The sequence below is a fragment of the Fusarium vanettenii genome (genome assembly GCF_000151355.1).
Source record: "Fusarium vanettenii 77-13-4 chromosome 13 genomic scaffold NECHAsca_28_chr13_5_0, whole genome shotgun sequence".
NCBI classification, from domain to species: Eukaryota; Fungi; Ascomycota; class Sordariomycetes; order Hypocreales; family Nectriaceae; genus Fusarium; species Fusarium vanettenii.
In genome coordinates this window covers 288,810-307,976 of record NW_003315857.1, presented here as the reverse complement: position 1 = coordinate 307,976, position 19,167 = coordinate 288,810, and the positions used below count along the sequence as shown (strand labels likewise).

The window sequence follows — 19,167 nt, the reverse complement described above, 5'->3', positions numbered from 1 at the left end:
GTGGAGGCTTACAAGCGGCGGTGGAGAGTGCCCGTTCTGAGCTCTGGCGGGTATCGAATCCGCTGACACGCCCTGGAAGCACTCTCTCATCCCCACTGAAAAGATCTGCCATCACATTTGTCACGTCTAATCAGCGGTGATCGTTTCTGGTTGCAAAAGGCTGGCTGAGAAGCAATACTTTTTTCAGCTGCTGCAATCAGCTACCAACCAAAAGATCATCATCTCCGTCATAGCACTGTCTTTTTTGGAAGGTCCGGGGTACCTGATTTCTTCTTTCGTACCTGCCCACCTACCAGGTTTGTCGGTTCCAGTTCGTCAGGTGTCTTCCATCGTTTCCGTGCAGGAAAGCACCTCCAAAGCCACGCCTCTTTTTCCCTCTTCTCCTCAACACCAACAATATCTCTCCCAACATCTCGCATCTTTATCTTTATCGTTATTCCCGCTGTTCCATCGCGCTGGACCGAAAAGCCCCTCGGCCCATACTAGCTCGTTCGCCCGTGGGTTCATTTGTCGTCCCCCCGGTTGCACCACCACGGAGTCCGGCGTTTGACCCCGAGGTACAAGGCGCTTGCATACTATAACCGCGTGTGAATCAAGTCACACTTGGCCACCCTCCACATCCATCTCCGTCGCCCTGACCCAGGTCCAAGAACGACCAGCGCCCGCCCCCACCATCAACCCCATCGTCCATCAACCCACGCCCACCTCGGCCGCCCTCGCCCGCTTTCACCCACTACGGCCCTCCTTTGCCGCCCGCTCCGCCGCTGGGCTTCACGCAACCTTCAGCCTCTCCTCTTCTGGTCTCTAACTGGACTCTTTTGCTTCCTTTTTCCCTCCCGCTTCCCTCCTCCTCCACCACTCTGGTTCGCCCGTCTCCCCCCCTGCGAATCTCTTCGCTCCTCTCCTCTATCATGCCCGAATACCGCCACGCTCGGAGCGGTAGCCTCAACGTCGCCAACGGCTCACAGTCCAATTCCATGGCACCCGCTCCCCGCTTCGATGGGCCCCGAAGCCCTCCGAGTATGTTGCACACGACCCCCCGCGATCGTCTCGTCCAATGTCGCCTCGACTGACACAAGCTTCGTGATAGACACGTCCCACGTACCTTGCAAGTTCTTTCGTCAGGGCGCCTGTCAGGCTGGCAATGCCTGTCCCTTCAGCCACGATCTGAGCACCGCTGCCGAGAACGTCTGCAAATACTTTGCAAAGGTGCGTGCGCCATATCATGGTCGCCTCCGTCAACCACATTTTCGCGTCGAACCAGTCGCATCGTTTATCACGCTTTTGAGAGCAACACTAACCATTGTCTTGTCGCGCAGGGAAACTGCAAGTTTGGACCCAAGTGTGCCAACATCCACGTCCTCCCCGATGGCAGACGCATCAACTACGGCAAGAATGGCGTCACGATAGGTGCAGCTCCAGCTCTCGCAGGACGTTCCAACCCCACATCCTCGAGCAACAATCAGTCCTCGACCAGCGCTCTTACCACTTCTCTCTACCACGCCGACGCGCCCTCGTATACTCCAGCCTACCCTTATGATGAACAGGAACAGCCCTCCTTAGGCCGTCAGCCCAGCCTCGAGAATGGCCTTCCCACTATCGACATGTCCTACACTGGATCCAACTACGGCTCTCCCCGAGACGAAGATACTGTGCGCTTTGGGTTTGGACTATCCCCCGTCAACAAAGGCCTATCCGTCTTGGACGCTCCTCTTCCCGCCTCTTTCGATTCAAATGGCATCTCCAATGCTGCCCGATTTCCCGCAGCTCCTTGGCCCTCCTCCGTCCCGTCCCAATTCGGTATCGAATCTCCTACGCCATCGCTTAGCAACGCCAAGGACTCTCGCACTTCTGAAACCCTGAAGCTGCTTCACACCTCCGCTTTTGGCTCCTCTGAACACCTCCTTGCGCCGTTGGATAGAAGCCCACCCAATTCTCACGCCAATGGCGAAGAGTATTTTGGCAAGCGAGCCATGCACTCGTCTCGCTTCGCCAAGCCCAGGATGCTCAGTTCCAGCATGCCTAAGACGTCTGTTGATCGAGACTGGGAGCCTGGGTTCGCTTTCGGCGATGATGATGATAATCTTCCTGAAAACTACGTGCCGGAAAATCTGCAGGATCTCTTGACCCCTGTCGAAAAGGCCCGAAGAGGCTCAATGCGAGCCGATAGCGAGGTTGACGGACTGAGCAAGTATGGCAGCCCCATTGGAACCAGCCCCAGTCGATGGGGGCCCATGTTCCAACGACAGAAGGAAGAGGAGGAAACCTCTCGATCTCTCCGAGGAGCGTCGGCGTTTGGTCATGTGGGAAGCCCCCTGCGTAACTCGGTGCTCGCCCAAGAGATGGGTGGCACCAATGGCTTCAACCGTCCTTCATCGCTACGATCCGGCAGCGAGGCCATGTCGATGCTGTCTCAACAACTCCAGCGCAGCCGTCTAGATGACGCTACCGGCAACGGCAGTCCTCTTCTCCACCCCTCAACTGCCCGAACCGGCAATGCCATCAGCCCCATCAGCCCCATTGGCAAGGAGCGAGTTATGGAACGCCATGTCTCGAGCGGTAGCATCAGCTCGTCCATGAACGGACGGTTCACCACGCGCATCAACGAGGACGATGAAATGTTCCAGATGGATGGCATGGAGGACGATAGTGAGGCCTCTACCTCGAAGGCTTCCAAGCGTGCCTCGGCAGGCCTGGGCATGGGTGGTGTCTGGGGCAGCTATGCAGGTGTCGTTGCCGGCAAGTCGTCGACCAATGGAACCAAGACAACCCGAGACTCGGTCCCAGTCAGTGGACGATGATGGAAGTGAAACATGTTCCTCCGACTCGGGTTAGTTGACCCGATCTAATGGGCCCAGCGTTGGAGTTGGCGATTGATAGAAGCGAGTTGGAAGGCGAAGAGTTCATGAGCCATGATCTAGGTGGACAGCACAACACCACCATCAGTAACGCCCATTGCATTTCGTTGGACACGAGCAAACAAGTCTAGCCTCTCTGGCCTGCCGGACGACATTTGAATTGCAGCATTGGAACTTGGGAAAGAGAAAACAAGGCGGATGCATAGCAATCTAAGGCCAGGACTCAAAAAGGATATAGGATACACGGCTAGGAGTTTTTTACATTTTCTCATCTATTCTGTTTGATAATCACCATCAAATCTTTTGGGGCGGAGGGTTATCTGAGTTTGTTTATCTATATGCCCAGGCAGATTGCAGGTTAAGAGTTGGATTGTCGGCTTTGTCGAGACGAGTATTCGCTTCGATGTCACGAGTTTCCTGTAGGAAGGGGATTTGTGATTTCTTGGTGCCTGTCGTCCAACTTGGTCAACCTCAGTGTGTCTGGGCGCGGTGTTTTGGTATGGGTTTTGGGATTACAAAAACATGCACAAGGGGAGGTCTGAGACCCCGTTGAAGTTGTCAGGGAGGAATCATGCAAGAAAATCTACCTACAGAGGATGGATAACTGAACAAGCGATACTTGCTGGGCCAGGTTGGCTACTGACTTTGAGCTCATTGAGTCTTGATGAAGTGATGTTGAGTCGATAGATACGTAGTGAAGTTGAGGCTCAAGATGGATTGCGACGGTTTAAAGCGTTCTTAGCCCGAGAATTGTCATATCTGACTCGGCTTAGGGATCTCTAGTCCTTGTTTTCTTGGTCATATTCACCTTGAACTTCCCCTCAGTGCTCACTCACACCTGCAACGTCAACTTGAGCAACACCCGATCACGCACAGTGATGCCATGTAGATCAGTAGGGTGTTTCTATACACTAGGTCAAGGTAAAAGCCACAGTAGTAGAGATTCAAACAATGCTCCCGATCGTACATCCCTTGGAAGACAGGTGCCCATTGCCAAACCACTTCACGATCACCTCTCGAGAAAATAGGGTTTAACAAGGACACTCGGGGAATCAAGCGGTGACCACTCTTCTCCCGCCAATTCTTTTATATTCGTACGAATGTCTCTCTCTCTCCGGGCCCGTCCCCATTTGTCCGCAGCCGTCTTATAAAAAAAAATTGACAACCATTCTCATCATGCGCCGAGATTAAGATTTGGATTTTGTTTTATCCTCTCCCCTCCCCAAGTTTTTTTCGGCGCCTCTGAGGGTGTCTGAGAGTAATCCTTGTGGTATCCCAAGGATTTAGAAGGGGGTTTGTGTGTCATGGGAGTTTAATTGTACAAGGGGGAGGGGGATGTTGAAGGACAAGGGCGCTTAGTTGGCGTCGGGCTGGTGGAGGATGTACTCGACAGCCTGGCTGACTAGAGGGGGGTTAGTATTAAGATTCAGTGAAGCTAGGGAGGGAGCGTACCGGAGTGGATGGAGTCGGCATCCTTGTCGGGAATCTCGATGCTGAACTCCTCCTCGATGGCCATGACGACCTCGACGGTGTCGAGAGAGTCGAGACCGAGATCGTTGGCGAAGTGAGCGGCGGGCTTGATCTGCTGGTGTGTTAGGTTTGAAGAGTATGTGCAAGCTGTTCGAGACGTACGTTGGAGACATCGTTGACCTGAGGTGGAGTTTGTTAGCAGATGTGACTGATAAGGTTGGATATAGGCATTGAAGAGTCGGTATTTGACGGTTGACGGTAGAATTGATGTCAGCTTTGACAAGATGCTCGCCTCAGCAAGATCAATGCCTCAGCATCCATCAACCCACATCCAACCCACATCCAACCCCTCCCCAATGCCCTCATCCACCCGGGAGACCCGAAGAGTCAAGAAACTCACCTTGTCAAAGCCCTGCAGCAAGCTCATGATGCGACCCTCAACCTCCTCCTTGTTGAGCGCACCGCCGGCGCTGTAAAACCGCACACCCTGGAAGCTCTGGATCTTGGGGACGACGGCGGCGGTAGCGGCGCGGGGGGCAGCGACGGCAGCGAATCTTGTCACGGCGGCGGGTCGGGCGGCGACGCGGGCGACGGATCGGAGAACGGCGGTACGGAACATGATTGCTGAAGTTGCCTGAACGAGGATTCTGTTCAATTGGTGGGGAGGAGAGTGAGCAGTTGGAGGTTGATGAGGCCGGGTTTGGAGGTGGTGATGATAAATTTCTCGTTGTTTCTGGAGAGAGTCGGAGCTAGCTGGGATTGGAAGCGTCACGTGATTTGATTGCCTTGAGAGTTTCGGCCTTCGGTGGTGGTTGGCCGGAGATAGATACGTCAGCGGGAAATGGATGATTTGATTGGTTAAAGGGTGCCGAGGATAATTGAGATGGGAAGATGGGGATCATGTTGGATGCTGTAACTCGATGATGAGGGATGGATTGATTCTGTAAGTGCGGTCTCATGTGTTGTGGTGTGTTTTTAACGAGTCTGAATTTTTGTAGATTTATTCATTTCGTTTTGAAGGCTCAATTGTTGTTTAAACACACTTCACCTCGCTCTTTTACCGAGTCAGCAAAATCTACCCTATCCTCATTGGTCCCACATACACAGCTGCCATGGTTCCGGAGGAGGTTCCGAGGAGACTAGACCTGGTTAACATTGATCTATGAACTACCTACGAGACTTTATACTGTATATCGTCTTTCTGGGGCTGAGAGTATTGAGTTCTCCGTGTCTCAACGGCATGGCCGAGGAGGCACATACCAGCTGAGGCTGACTTTTGTTGTTAGGCTTATTTGGGGTGTGAAGTAAATAACCATGTCAAATGATATGGTACTTGGACAAATGAGCCGTGTCTAAATGGATTGCTCTCCTCTATTCAACGGATCTTGAATATTCTCTTATACATTAAACAACATACCAAAATGATCTCCATCGGTGAATTCACTCCCACCATCAAGCTACCCTAAAGCCACAACACCAACCACCGGAAATAGCTCCTGTACCTCGCAAACATCCATTCAAAGTAACCCTCTCCTGCAACTCAAACTCAACTTATCAACAAGACGCAGATCCTACCTGCCAAGTCCAGCAAACGTTCCCGTTGCGCATAAACAAATCCCGACCTCTCGTCTAACCGTCGCATGATGTCCCCTCCACTCTTGTCCAATCATATGAGTGAAACCAAAAGTTCCCCGAAAGGTCGATCAGAGATAGACTTATTTTCGCACCTCCCAGATCTAGACGGTTCCTCCGACCCGCTTCTTTGACCTTTTGACTAGCACCACCCAGCATCCTCGCAAACGCCCGAGAAGTTTATTCAAGGTAAGGTATGCGGGATAACGGGTTCCAGGGGAGACATGTTGATCGAGGGAGGATACATTGGCTAGGATAGGAAGGAGGCTTGGGGGACGAAGCATCATTCCTATGCTGGCACAGCTCATCCTGCATGGGGCGGGACACACGAGCCTTACAAGACAGGATAAAAAGCCATCAACGTCCACCTTCTTTTACACACTCTCTTCCTCCTCATGCTTCTTCTCCTCATCCCTCGTGTAACCCTTTCGTCATCATGAAGCTTCACCTCGTCGCCTTTGCCCTCTCGGCCTCCGCCTGCCTTCTCCCTTCGGACCTCGTCCCTAGGGATTCGCGTGAGGCCAACCACTTTGCCCTTCACGCCAGACAATCCCGTCCGGAACCAGACTTTCCCATCGGAAAGGGTGATCGCTTCAAGAAGGGCGCCATTGTTCCCAAGGGTCTTTCTACTTCTGACCGCGACCTCAAGTCCATCCTCACGCCTACTGAAGTCTCGTCTGCTCTTCAGGGTCTCGCAAACACTTTCAAGGATGTCGAGCTGATCCGTCCTCCGTACAAGTCGTATGAGGGTTTCCAGTTCTTGGGCGCCAAGGTTGGAAAGAAGCCCAAGCTGCTCATCATCAGTGGCGTGCACGCCCGTGAGCGCGGTGGACCTGACAATGTGGTCTACTTCCTGTCGGATCTGCTGCACGCCCGCAAGGCCAACAAGGGCCTCAAGTACGGCAAGACGACTTTTTCCGCTGCTCAGGTCCGCAAGGCCCTCGACGCCGGCATCGTCATCCTCCCTCTCGTCAACCCTGACGGCGTCAAGTACGACCAGGCCACCAACGAGTGCTGGCGCAAGAACCGTAACCCCAAGAGTTCCAAGGGTAGACCCGACAAGATCGGTATCGACATCAACCGCAACTATGATTTCATCTGGGACTACAAGAAGGCTTTCAGCCCCGACGCTGATCTTTCGGGTGTTTCCTCGGATGACCCTTCCAGCGAGGTGTTCCACGGCACGTCGCCCACTTCGGAGCCCGAGACTAAGAGTGTTGTCTGGGCTATGGACAAGTACAAGGATCTGACCTGGTTCATCGACCTGCACTCTTTCGGTGGTGATATCCTCTATGCCTGGGGTGATGACAACGCCCAGACAAAGGATCCCAAGGAGAACTTCCTCAACTCCAAGTACGACGGTCGCCGTGGTGTCGTGGGTGATGAGCCCGTCAAGACTGGATACAAGGAGTACATTAAGAGCCAGGACCTCACTGTCCAAAAGTCGCTGGCGAACCGCATGAAGGTGGCCATGGAAAAGGCCGGCGCCACCCTGTACGCCGTCATGGAGTCTGTCGGTCTGTACCCAACTGCCGGAGCCAGCACCGACTACGCCCAGGGTCGATTCTACGCGGCAAAGTGCGGCGTCGGAAAGCTGCAGGCCTACACCATCGAGTTTGGCGAGGAGAGCGGATCCGAGGCTTGTCCCTTTTACCCCGGCAAGACCCAGTATCATATGTGGATGAGGCAGGTTGCCTCGGGACTCATGGAGGTTGCGCTCCAGGCGGCTGATAGCAAGCCTGAGAGTAAGAAGTGCTGAGCGATGATGATTTGAGCAGTAGAAGCATTGAATGGCGTTGATGAATTCGAAGTTAATAGTCGTAATCGAGCTGAAGAGGTAGTCAGTCGAGATTCCACCTAGATCAATAGACCTACATCTTCCTCGACTCTCGTATCACTTCCTATTTGACTCTCTTATCACCTCCCACGTCTTGACTCTGTTGTCACCTGCTTAATCAAGTTAGACCTCCCTCTCATCTCACATCACCAATAGACAACCATATCCGATGAGTGACAAAGGGGCGTTTTCTGGAGATCTAGATTATATACAACACGTCTCCTCCACCACCGTCTGAAAGGGCCTCGCCACTCTTTCAGACATTGTTTCATGCCCCGCCGCATCAAAAAAACATGTTCCTACAACGTTAAACAGCTAAACAGCTTAAGGCAGCAAAACAATGGGGCAAATAATGCAATTGATAGTCTCCGTCTCCCTTTTCGTAGATGTTTGGATTTTTGGGTTTATCGGTATGGCGCGTCGGCGCGGATGGCGGCTGCGAGCTCGGGCTCCCACTTGTCTCCGTTGGAAAGGAGTTTCTCTGTTTGACATGTTAGCCGAAGGGTTCAAATCGTATGTCCGAGCAGGCATTGGATCATGAAGACGGCCATAGGAACTCGGAAAAAGAGAAATGACCGTCCAAGAAGCTCAATTAAGCCCTCGGATACACAAAATCTCGTCGGCGAAATCAATTGGGACAACGCACCCTTGTTGTACAGCAGCTCTTCTCGGGTCTCGGTAGCGTACTCGGCGTTGGGGCTCTCAACGATGGCGTCGACGGGGCAAGACTCCTGGCAGAAACCGCAGTAGATGCACTTGGTCATGTCGATATCGTACTTGGTCGTTCGGCGGGATCCGTCGGCTCGCTCCTCAGCCTCGATGGTGATGGCCTGGGCGGGGCAGATCTATCTGGGTCAGCATATAAAACCCCCATTGTTGGACATGGTGAATCGTACAGCCTCGCAGAGCTTGCAGGCAATGCATCGCTCTTCACCAGAGGGGTATCGTCGGAGGGCGTGCTCGCCTCGGAATCGGGGAGAGATGGGGCCCTACGGCGGGTCAGCTCATGTTTCGGTCCGGGCGGATACGTGAAGCTCTGGCATACCTTCTCGAAGGGGTAGTAGATGGTGTAACTATTCTCATCAGCATTCCGACACTTCCAAAACCCTATTTCTCGATTCCAATGGAGTAAACGTACGGTGGTCGGAAGAACTGCTCGAGCAGCACATACATGCCCCTCGCCATCTCCGTCATGAGGAAAAACTTGCCCACGCGGTCCAGGGTGCTCTCGTTATCCCACGTCCATTTTACCTGTCTGCTCGTTCGGAAGTTGGCGGGGGGAGGTCCCTGGGGTGTCGCGTATCCTCGCTGCTGGGCGACAAAGAGTCTCGCGGCCACGAGGGAGCTCGAGGTGGTGAGCTGGCGGCGCGCGAGCATGGCCGTCGAGGCCTGTAGGGCCGGGGCCATCTCTGATTAACTCGGGGAGGTCGAACGACGGGTAGGACTCGGCGGAGGTCAATTGACGACGAGGTCAATTGGGTCGGGTTCGGCTTGAGGGCGGAAGGCGAGGGATTGACGTGATGGATGTGTTCGGCTCGGGAAAGTTGCTCAGCGGGATTTGGAGATTACAATGCTAGGCAGATGATTGGCGGTTGCTGTACTCGTGACCTAGCACGTGACCGCCATCAACAAGACATCATCGCTCAAGTTTGTCGTCACCATTGACAGTGCAAAACAGGTTCAATTAAAAATTACTTGATACATAAGAATTAATTCCTTGCTTCTGATTGGTATCTTTGCAAACTGGCCGTAAAGTTGAGTGGTCATTCATCATATCCTCCATCCAATGCCTCGTCACGTCGTCTCGTCCTCGCGGCTATGCAGCTCTAAGGTATCAAGTACAGCAGATGCTAATAATTCCACCAAAATCCCAAACTCCATGCAAATCCCGTGAAATCAGAAATGCAATCAATATGCCGGCTTAGAAGCTTCTTTCCCATGCTTGCCACCATAGACCCATGTTGGCCGCAACAACCAGATCCAACATCTTCAAGCCGTCAGGATGGATAATGAGCTTTCCTAGCTTGGCCCTCTTTCCGCGGTTACCACCGCCGGCCTTCTCTTTACCTAGGTTGATATCGAATGGTGAAACCATGCCGTCGTCGTCGTAAGAAACATCGCTCCGACCATCTCGTTTGAGGAGCTTGTTGAAGTGCCCTTGAATCTGACTCTTTACCTCCTCACGACCTTCAGGGGACTTGAAGAGTTCGGCCGTCGGCAGGTTGAAGCGCAGCTCGCTCACTAGCATGCTGCTGGCTTGAGGTGGACCAAAACCCTGGTTTGCGAGAGGGTTAAATGGTTGCTGATCATCGTGCAAGACGTGGTAACACTTGAGACTGCGCCCAGAAGGAGCAGTGCGGAACTCGCATCTGCCATTCCAGGGGCTCGTAAAGATGTGCCCCCGAGGCCTCAGACCTGGGCCGGGCTGCATGGAAATCTGCGGCTCGATAGGAGACTGAGCTTCACCAACCGAGTCCATCGACCCAACACTTCCCGATCGGCCGTGACCTCGTCCATCCTGGTTAAGCTTTTCTCGCCAATTGGATGCCCAGCTCTTTGTGTACCCCATAGCAACCGTTCTCTGGAGAACGACACCTCCGTCCTTCGGTTGGTTAGCATCTGCACCAGGGCCGGCGTCGAAGCTTCGCCTCGCGGGCATGCCGCGGAACTTTCCGTAACCCAGGGTCTCGATTTGTACGTTGATGGGAGCGTTTCCGTTACTCGGCGATTGCGCGACGGGTGGCACGGAGCCGAAGAGTGGGTTTGAATCATCCTGATCTGGCTGTGGCCCGTCGGGCTGAATCGATGAGACGTGAGCGACGTTCCACTGGTTTCCTGTGCTCGGATCACGACGGATCAGAGCCAGTGTAAAAGGCTTTCCTTCGTAGCTTATTCTCGGCGACGGTGATCGACTGTGGGTTGCTCTCGCTGGAACCTGGCTCGCCCGTATCATATGATCAAAGTTGGCTGCCTGGTATGGCCCAGGGGGAGGTGGAAGAGGTTTATCGTTTTCGGGGTTGGTCGCAGGACTAGACATTGGTCGGGGACCGACTGGTTTCTGGGCAAGAGGCGAAGTGGGAGCCTGAATTGTAGGCACGGGGGTCGGTCGAGGTGGTAGGTCAGGCCTGGGTTCGTCCAGCGAATGCTTGTTACCTGGCCATACGGGCTTTGGCTGAGCAGCATCCAAGCTTGAATTGACCGAGAGCCCACGTCTTCGGCCAGGATCTTGATATTCGCTGCTGAAAGCAGGAACTGGGAGATGGTCGCGGGTGGGAGGTGTCAAGGGTCTCGCTGACCCAGGTAGAGGTTTCCTGGGAATATTTCGCATCGAGGAGCTGTCGTCGCTCGAAGATCGGTGGCCGTCATCTCGCAAAGGTGGTGGGTTCACCAGTTCTGTCGAGGGGGCTTCGTGATGGACATAGTAAAGACAGTTGGCGACATCTTCGCCGGTAACATTTTTGAGCTGCGGCTTGAAGGGTGAAAGAATCACATCTGATAGAGGCGGTTAGCGTCAGCTCCGATGACGGGAGTTGAAGGTGAACCAAAATCTTACCTCGAGTACCGGGAACTCTGGAGATGTAGAGAGTGAGAGGATCTTGCCTCTCTTGCGCAGGGTTGATGGGATATTGCGGCGGATTGCTCGCGAGGTTGTTGAGAGCGGAAAGCGAACGAGCTTCCATTCTTGGAGTTGGAGGGTGTTGCCGGATCTGCGTGGGGGAGGGAATGTGGTGGAGGTGGAGTATTTGTTAGGAGGAAGGCAACCTGTGAGAGAACAGGGAGTCGAGAATCTGATAAGGACCCAACCGTCTCCAGCCTCTTTTGTTTATTTGTCGGGAGATTGATGAAAGGAGGAATAAACAAGGTTCTGACCGACAGATGAACAAAAGAGTAATGGTCAAGTCGAGGTATTAATTATGTCTTGGCTTGGGTTTTGGGCTGCGAGACGAAACGGCAACTACCTAGTAAAACGTCCGACGACGTGGCAGATGATGAACAAAAGAGATCTGCGAGGCGAGGTGAATAATGAGGATCAGCCCTGCATTAGAGGACAGCTATAATAAGATTTGATTTGGCATTATTTTTATTTTTTTTTCGGTTTCTAAAGGCTATGTTCTTTCAGAGGGCGAAAACCCAACGTCAGCTGGCGGGGGCTGTGCTTGGACGCCCATTTTCGCTTGGCAGGGTCCATTTCTCAAACGATGATGAGGCTGGGCTGAACGATTTCTGGTGCCTGAGCATGTTCCGATGAGGTTGTTGTTTGTCTTTTGGGGGAGGCCTGAAGCTTGGCAAAGCATGATTGTTGTCACCTCAACACGGTTTCACAGACCAAAAACTTACAACTCTGACCGTGACCGTCTCAAAGACTTTGCTTGAGGCTGGGGGATTGATCCATGGGTTGTGGGGACGCGTCGGGACGCGCACTGCCGACGTCACTTGGCGCAGCAGGGGGAGTCACTTCTAGACTCGCCGGGACTCTACCGCTTCGACGGAGCCCGCATGGTTACCGGGTCGTGGGTGAGGAACCCGCGGGTCCCCGGTTGCCCTGTGGCGGTGTCCGCACTGTATTAGCCACCATAACGCAGGGGGGGCTCTCACAACGTAATGCCGTGATGGTGGCTGAAATACAGTTTATGAGCTGTACGCACTGTCCTTGGGTCATCCTTTACGCTGCATCCATCCATCATCCTCTCTTACTCAGGCATTCCCCCGTCATTGCTATTCTGAGCTGACCCCAAAAAGTCAACCCGACCCTGTTTGTTATTCGTCTCTGCAACAAGGGTTCGGGGTCGACTCGCGTGCCGATGCCGTCCAAGGGTTCCCGGCGTCGCTCCACCAACGGCGTTTACCGTAAGGCTGGATTAATCGCGAACCACCACCATGACGTATCACTTTATACGCATGAACCGCCAAGAAGAGAAGGAAATACGCCTACCAAAGTTCCTTTGGCGCTTCGGGGATCATCTGGAGCTTCGGCCGCGCAGTCTTGATGAGTTGTCCGAAAAACTAAACTCTGTTGATCCTCGGCTGCTATTTTCGCATTTGGCCGCTTAGAGCTTGAGACAGATTCATCATCACTGTGGCTTTAACGGGCAGATGATGAGCTGGTAGAATAGCGGCATTAAGCTTTCTATCCACGTTGCAATTTTCTAACAATCACTAGAGCGTCATTTAGAGCTGTCACTGGTGAGGAGACTCAACCAATTTAGCACGAAACATGACCTCTTACCACGGCTGGACACCTGGCTGCCCAACAACCTTTCCAACGTCATTGTCCTTCTCACCCTCAATCACCTTCTTGACCAGCTCTCCTCCCGTGGCGGGATCTCCAGCACCAGCCTTCTTCAACATTTCCGGATTGCCTCCCAGACCAGTTGCCAAAAATCCAGGGCTGATACACCAGACCTTGACTCCGTCCTCCTTGAGAAGATGGTACCATGACAGCATGACCATGTTGAGAGCAACTTTGCTGGAACGGTAAGCGGTGGCTGTGCGTACATCCATCTTTGGCCATCCACTGGGGATATCGCGAGCGAGATTGGTTAGGAGGGACTTGTGACAGCCCTCGAGCGTTGACAGTCCCGAGGTGAGGAAGATAAGGCGGGGAGACGATCCAGCTAGGAGGAGGGGAACAAAGGTGGCAGTGATGACCTGTGTGCTAGAGACGTTGACGTCGTAGGTCTTGTTGTAGAGGCTGCGCAGGTAGGCAGGATCAGCAGCATCCTGGTCCAAAGTTTGGTCGAAAGAAGCTCCTGTGACTGTTGTAAGTGATGTGCCTGTAGCTGTCAAGAGCACGCTACTTACCGGCGTTGTTCACGAGAACATCAAGCTTGCCATATTTAGACTTGACGTGCTCAAAGAGCTTGCGAATAGACTCGTCATCAGCAATGTCGATCTGGACGGGCTCCACAGTGCTCTTGACATCTGGGAACTCCTCCTTGAGCTGCGCAATGGCCTTGTCGGCGTTGGAGGGACTACGGCTGCCCAAGAGGACGTGGTAGGTTTTGGGAGAGCGGAAAAGAGCCTTGACCGTCTCGAGGCCAATGCCAGTGTTGGCGCCAGTGATGAGAACGAGTTCCTTGTCTGTCATTGTGATTGTATGAGTGTATCTGGAGTGATGCGAATTGTTGAGGAGAACATATCAGGGAGGATATTCTCTTAAATAGCTGAATTTGAGACATTGATTCATCATGACTTCACGTGTAAACGGTCGACTTACGCAGGTTACCTTGCCTACCTAGACGAAACAGGAACAATGCACAAGCGGGCCAAGTCGCGATCTAACGGATTTAAGAGCAAACAGTCCGAGGCATTATATTGATTGAAACAGTGTACGACACTGAGAATATCTGTAAAATTTCCAATTGGCTTATACATTGCTCGTACGCCGTAGGGTAGCCCGGCCCTCGCTCAAGACTCGGAGGCCGAGTGGATCTCGCGGCCGGAGATAAAGAGCACAAACCCCGGAGCCGGGACTCGCGATTGTCAACGTTCCGGAGCCGAAAGGACGGAGTACGGATTGAGCCGAACGGGACACGGCCGAGTATATATACCATGGTAGATAAAGCTTTATCATCCTCGGAGTGGCTTTCCTGTTTTTGTATTTCTTGGAAGTCGATGGCGACGGGATCGATCCACATGTCGGAATGGACTCCCGATTTTATCCAGTCGGAGGAGAGTCCCGATGGTTCGATGAGTCTATGGAGAGTAGAGCATCTAGGAGCGAAGAATCTGTTGGCACTGGAGGGATTTTGATCAAATTGTCCTGCATGAGGCAGCTCATGCCCCGCATCGGTCATGATGTGTTTGGAGTTACCCCGCCGATGTCGCATGGCATCATCAATACGAGCTTGACTTTCATCTTGTTTCTGTACCTTTTCTCTACTCTTTACACTCTCTGTACTCGTGCAAGATTACAAAATGTCTCTCAACAAGGTCCTTCTCGTCGGTGCAAACGGTAACCTCGGTACCGTCCTCCTCGAAGGTCTCGTCGCCTCCAAGTCATTCGACATCTCTGTCGCCAAGCGCGCATCCTCTACTTCTACACCCGCCTATGCCTCGTCTACCACCTCCGTCACCATCCCCGATGACATGTCAGTCGAGGGTCTCGTGCCCGCTCTTAAAGGCCAAGACGTCGTGATCGCATCGTTCCCGCTCAAGGATGTTTCGCAGCACTTGCGACTCGCAGAGGCTTCGGCCAAGGCTGGTGTCAAGCGGTTCATCCCCGCCGACTTTGGCAGCTGTGATGCGCAGAGTGAGGAGGCCAAGAAGCTGTTGAAGCTTTACCGTGATAAGGATCTCGTGAGGGAGAAGTGTGTTGAGCTTGCGGCGGAGAACCCAGGTTTCTCGTGGACGTCGCTCGTTTGTGGTCACTTTTTCGACTTTGGTATCCGTGATGGACTGCTGCACTTTAACCTCGACACCAATGAGGCTGTCATTCTTGACAAGGGTGATATCCCAGCTTCAGCGGCTACTCTCCGCCGTGTGGGAGAAGCCCTCGTCGCAGTCCTCAAGCGCCCTGACACAACAAAGAACCGCCTCCTCTACGTCCAAAGTTTCCGCAAAACCCAGCTCGAAGTGCTCGCATCCCTGGAAAAGGCCACCGGTGCAACCTGGTCACGGGAGTTTGTCGACTCCAAGGCATTCCTTGAGCGCGAGGTGAACAAGTTGTCTGTCAACTTTAGCAAGCACGCCATGGAGGAGATTGTGTTTGTGCTTGGTACTCTGGATGCGGACTGGACAAAGAGGGGTGAGGCGTTTGCTATGGAGGAGCTTGGTCTTGAGGATGAGGATTTGGACAAGGTTGTGCAGGAGGTTGTTGATCAGTGGAAGAAGGAAAAGGCTGAGCAAAAGTAGAGAAGTAAAGGGCATAGATGGGAATAGACTATAGACGTCGACCTGGAGATATAATGATAGACATTGTCCGTCTTATGCCGGAACTTCTACAATCTGTGATTGAGCCTGGTTTGGTGAAAATGATCACTCAGGAGGACCATCATGAAGCCATTGGCAAGCATAGAGCCATGTAAGTGCATGCATTGATGCTGTGTTGTCAATGACATCCCTCTCGGAGGACATTGCTCGCATTGATGCAAACATGCAACAACAGGTCAACTCACTGGCCATGAATCTCATCAAAACAAAAAGCCACTCAGAAAATGTTGAGGAATCACAGAACTTGAAGATATTTTGTGCATTGTTTACATCCATGAGGCCAGCCAGGTCGCATCTGGTTACTCCGATTAGCCGGTCTCCTTAAAGGCCGCTTTACTCATGATTGGACAAGACACCAAAACAAAAGACGTCATTACTGTAGCAAAGAGCAAAGACATTCCAACGGCAGCAAGAGAGTTTAATCGGTTTTGCCCCAAAATGCATCAGCCAAGGGAATAAGCTCACACACCGTCTTACGAACCAGCTGAGACGAGGAGAGGGAAACACAAGAATATACCAAATTAAGAACTTTTCCCATCGGATCGTCGCTGGGACATTTCTGCTGCATCTTATCTCACTGGGCTTGCATCATGCTCGTATTCCCCTTGTGCAAATCCCTAGGCGTCACCGGGTCATCATTTAGCCCCTAACCAATCTACGTTTCCGTTTCACATACACACGGCTTACTACCCTGTCCATGCTTCGGCAGATTGATCGACACACCTCGTATCATTCGGTAGGTACGTATGAGCCGCTGCAGCCACAGAAAAACGTGGCGATCCCTTCAATTTGCGGGGAGAGCACCGGATGTCGGGCTATGCAAATGACAGCTGAGGCGTTGTACGGGAGACGAGGGTGGATGGGTATATAATGCTTGGTTGATGCCCTCGTGGTGTTTTGTGCTTTAGCTGTGGAACTGTATAGCTTTGCATTGCATATACTATTCTACTTGCTTGACATTCATCTATACCTTGATCAAGACTACTCTACTTCACCATGTGGTCTCTACCTATCTTTGCGACTCTGCTCGCCCTGTAAGACATCTATCCATCTACATACCAATGCCAATGCTAACACTCATAGAACCCCCCTCTCTCTGGCTGGTAAAAAGTGCACCACCACCACCACGCCCTGCCCAACCGTCACCACCACAGCCGAGATCTGCTCAACCTGCGTCCTCAAAGAGTGCCTCGCCCTCTCCACAATCTCCAACCCACGCTCCTGCCCCCCCAAGATCGCCACCGTTACAACATCCTACCCCTGCGCCGAGAATACATGTCCCGACGGCTGTGCTTCCACTTCCTACATCTACGCATCCACCTACGGTAACCCTCATCCTACTATTACAAAGAAGCCTGCGTGTCCGACTGTCACATCTGTTCTTGGTCGGTGCTCGACTTGTGTCATGCCCATGTGTATGGCTCTTTCTACTATCAAGTCTGAGTGTGGATGTCCTCTTACTGCTGCTACTGTCACCACGAGCTATGCTTGTGATGGGAAATGTCCTGGTGGATGTGCGGGGACTGAGTATGTGTATGATACTGTGACGCCGGATTGTAAGGGGTATCCCACTGCTGTGTAGGTGAGACTGGTGGAGGTTGGGAGGTTAAGGTCAAGGAAATGGTTGGAAAGACACGGTAAATTGTGAGGAAGCTGATTCTATTCTATTATACATATTGATATGAACTGAGAACAAGTTTGATTCAAATCTGGGGTCAGTTTCACCTTGCCAACCATGTATCGGGCGACGACCCGGTAACCAAAAATACCGTGAAATGGCGGGACGGCTACTTTTCTCGCTTACCAGCCTGATTCAAGAGAATTAAACATTCCGGCTTGAGTCGGCGGCCTGGTGCCCGGTTCACCGCTAGGTTGGTGTTGTCTAAGACAACGAACCGCCAAGACGGCCGACCTCGTGTGCCGCTGTCTGGAACGAAGTTGCTGTCCATTGATTGACACACAATGGCATCCAGCTGTTGAGATAATGAAGGTTGGGTTGTTCTTGGAAATACCGTCTTTAATAGGAGCAAGAGGTTGGGAGTAGATGTAAGAAGTATATAGCGCTGGTGTAAGTCGAGCTCAGAATCGATCTCATCAAACAACTCACAACAATTACAACAACAACTTGCAACTCATAGAGATAAAAACAAGCACTCCATCCTCAAAGACATCATTTCATCACTTCTCGATCTTGAACAACATGGCACCAACAACACTCATCACAAGCCTCCTGGCTCTCACAGTAACAACCATCCTCGCCTCTCCCGTCCCCCACCCAACATCCAACTTTGAATACGTCGGCTGCGTCGCAGGATCACCCTCCAGCTTCCCCAAGAAAATGCCCTTCGATGACTCCACATTTTCAGCAGAAGCCTGTCTCGAAGCTTGCATCGGACAAGCACACCTCGTCGCCATCGGGGGTGGTTGCTACTGCGATGATCCCGAGGATGCGACGCCCATGAGTTTTGAACTTGTGGATGAGGCCAGATGCTCAACTGTTTGTATTCCTGGGGATAATGCGAGTGGAAAGTGTGGAGGCGATGGTGTTTTCAGCTTGTGGCAGCTCCCAGGAACTGAAAAGGCGGACTGCAAAAAGGCCGAGGTCAAGGTCGTTGTCGAATGTCCTCCTGAAGTCGTTGACTGTCCTGGACGAGCCGCCGCTGCACCTGAGGAAACCATTCCGCCTGTTATTCCCACTGCTACCTGCCCCCCTGGAGGATGCGGTGAACCTATCCCTCCCACTCCCGTGGCTCAGGCACAGCAGGCCGCTGCTGACTCTTGTCCTCCCGGAGGATGCGGTGAGCCTGTACTACCAGCTACTCCTGCTGTCCAGAAGCAAGCCGCTGCCAATGCTTGTCCCCCTGAGGGATGCCCTCCTGCGACTCCCGTTCCAGCTCCCATCCCGGCTCCTATTCCCGCCCCAGCTGCGACACCTGCTCCCGCAAACAACTCGACTCCCAATGGTTGCCCCCCTGAAGGTTGTGTGCCACCTCCTGCTTCGCAAAACCCCGCCGCTGTTCTGCCTAACTGTGAGGGCGACAACTGCGAAGATAGCAATGCCAGTCCTGCAGAGAACCAGGATAAGGCTTCAGGAAGCTCTGCTGGAAGTGCTGGTGAAGACACTGGAGCGGCTGCTGAGCAGAGTGATGCCTCCGCTGGACAAAGTGATGCCACGGGCGAACAAAGCGGTTCATCAGGTGAAGACAGCGGTGCATCTGGCGATGCCCCTGCTCTTGTGAGTGAGAGCCCTAGACTGTATAGCTCTGGTGTCCTCTCATCCATCGTGGCCATCATCTTTGGTCTGTACCTGATGTGAGGCGATAGGGGAAAACGGGATGAATGAAATGACTGATGGATTCGCTCAAACGCTGGAAGTTTGGATCTGCGAAAAATGATTTATGATTGGGTTTCATGATTATGATTGAGGAGTTTGGGTTT

At 52.7% G+C, this 19,167-nt stretch overlaps 9 protein-coding genes across 9 annotated transcripts; 5 read left to right on the top strand and 4 right to left on the bottom strand.

Moving 5' to 3' along the window:
* Positions 1-917: 917 nt before the first annotated feature.
* Positions 918-2,759, top strand: NECHADRAFT_12933 (uncharacterized protein; the record flags this gene model as incomplete). Its single annotated transcript, XM_003043578.1, has 3 exons — positions 918-1,020; positions 1,091-1,209; positions 1,320-2,759. Coding segments are annotated over 3 exons (1,662 nt in total), but the record flags the coding sequence as incomplete, so codon positions are not given.
* A 978-nt stretch (positions 2,760-3,737) lies between these two features.
* NECHADRAFT_102223 (uncharacterized protein) lies at positions 3,738-5,029 on the bottom strand. Its single transcript, XM_003043458.1, has 4 exons — positions 4,729-5,029; positions 4,491-4,508; positions 4,311-4,440; positions 3,738-4,260 (listed from the first exon to the last, which is right to left on the bottom strand). The coding sequence occupies exons 1-4, from the start codon at positions 4,945-4,947 to the stop codon at positions 4,214-4,216; spliced, it is 414 nt and encodes a 137-aa protein (XP_003043504.1). The 5' UTR covers positions 4,948-5,029; the 3' UTR covers positions 3,738-4,213.
* A 1,367-nt stretch (positions 5,030-6,396) lies between these two features.
* Positions 6,397-7,719, top strand: NECHADRAFT_98018 (uncharacterized protein; the record flags this gene model as incomplete). The annotated part of the gene is made up of 1 exon (XM_003043577.1): positions 6,397-7,719. One exon carries the CDS (start codon positions 6,397-6,399, stop codon positions 7,717-7,719), a length of 1,323 nt encoding a protein of 440 aa, XP_003043623.1.
* Positions 7,720-8,198: 479 nt separating this feature from the next.
* Positions 8,199-9,314, bottom strand: NECHADRAFT_73954 (uncharacterized protein). The gene is made up of 5 exons (XM_003043457.1): positions 8,936-9,314; positions 8,843-8,870; positions 8,694-8,786; positions 8,444-8,642; positions 8,199-8,278 (listed from the first exon to the last, which is right to left on the bottom strand). The coding sequence occupies exons 1-5, from the start codon at positions 9,172-9,174 to the stop codon at positions 8,202-8,204; spliced, it is 636 nt and encodes a 211-aa protein (XP_003043503.1). The 5' UTR covers positions 9,175-9,314; the 3' UTR covers positions 8,199-8,201.
* A 404-nt stretch (positions 9,315-9,718) lies between these two features.
* On the bottom strand, positions 9,719-11,477 carry NECHADRAFT_88214 (uncharacterized protein; the record flags this gene model as incomplete). Its single annotated transcript, XM_003043456.1, has 2 exons — positions 9,719-11,289; positions 11,351-11,477. The coding sequence occupies 2 exons, from the start codon at positions 11,475-11,477 to the stop codon at positions 9,719-9,721; spliced, it is 1,698 nt and encodes a 565-aa protein (XP_003043502.1).
* A 1,230-nt stretch (positions 11,478-12,707) lies between these two features.
* On the bottom strand, positions 12,708-13,914 carry NECHADRAFT_105729 (uncharacterized protein). Its single transcript, XM_003043455.1, has 2 exons — positions 13,600-13,914; positions 12,708-13,547 (listed from the first exon to the last, which is right to left on the bottom strand). Exons 1-2 carry the CDS (start codon positions 13,883-13,885, stop codon positions 13,021-13,023), a joined length of 813 nt encoding a protein of 270 aa, XP_003043501.1. The 5' UTR covers positions 13,886-13,914; the 3' UTR covers positions 12,708-13,020.
* Positions 13,915-14,416: 502 nt separating this feature from the next.
* On the top strand, positions 14,417-15,726 carry NECHADRAFT_64862 (uncharacterized protein). The gene has a single exon (XM_003043576.1). The coding sequence runs from the start codon at positions 14,716-14,718 to the stop codon at positions 15,649-15,651; it is 936 nt and encodes a 311-aa protein (XP_003043622.1). The 5' UTR covers positions 14,417-14,715; the 3' UTR covers positions 15,652-15,726.
* Positions 15,727-16,671: 945 nt separating this feature from the next.
* NECHADRAFT_123442 (uncharacterized protein) lies at positions 16,672-17,370 on the top strand (the record flags this gene model as incomplete). Its single annotated transcript, XM_003043575.1, has 3 exons — positions 16,672-16,763; positions 16,813-17,285; positions 17,327-17,370. The coding sequence occupies exons 1-3, from the start codon at positions 16,726-16,728 to the stop codon at positions 17,368-17,370; spliced, it is 555 nt and encodes a 184-aa protein (XP_003043621.1). The 5' UTR covers positions 16,672-16,725.
* A 559-nt stretch (positions 17,371-17,929) lies between these two features.
* On the top strand, positions 17,930-19,045 carry NECHADRAFT_88210 (uncharacterized protein; the record flags this gene model as incomplete). Its single annotated transcript, XM_003043574.1, has 1 exon — positions 17,930-19,045. The coding sequence occupies one exon, from the start codon at positions 17,930-17,932 to the stop codon at positions 19,043-19,045; it is 1,116 nt and encodes a 371-aa protein (XP_003043620.1).
* Between the last annotated feature and the right edge of the window lie 122 nt (positions 19,046-19,167).

Bases quoted from the DNA above. Each gene is read 5' to 3' on its own strand.
- NECHADRAFT_64862 (XM_003043576.1), top strand. From the start codon at position 14,716: ATGTCTCTCAACAAGGTCCTTCTCGTCGGTGCAAACGGTAACCTCGGT.
- NECHADRAFT_105729 (XM_003043455.1), bottom strand. From the start codon at position 13,885: ATGACAGACAAGGAACTCGTTCTCATCACTGGCGCCAACACTGGCATT. The intron at 13,548-13,599 runs GTAAGTAGCGTG...CAACAGTCACAG, and splicing joins TGTTCTCGTGAACAACGCCG to GAGCTTCTTTCGACCAAACT.
- NECHADRAFT_73954 (XM_003043457.1), bottom strand. From the start codon at position 9,174: ATGCTCGCGCGCCGCCAGCTCACCACCTCGAGCTCCCTCGTGGCCGCG. The intron at 8,787-8,842 runs GTATGCCAGAGC...GACCCGCCGTAG, and splicing joins TCTACTACCCCTTCGAGAAG to GGCCCCATCTCTCCCCGATT. The intron at 8,643-8,693 runs GTACGATTCACC...TGACCCAGATAG, and splicing joins CCTGCAAGCTCTGCGAGGCT to ATCTGCCCCGCCCAGGCCAT.
- NECHADRAFT_102223 (XM_003043458.1), bottom strand. From the start codon at position 4,947: ATGTTCCGTACCGCCGTTCTCCGATCCGTCGCCCGCGTCGCCGCCCGA. The intron at 4,261-4,310 runs GTACGCTCCCTC...ACCCCCCTCTAG, and splicing joins TGCCGACTCCATCCACTCCG to TCAGCCAGGCTGTCGAGTAC.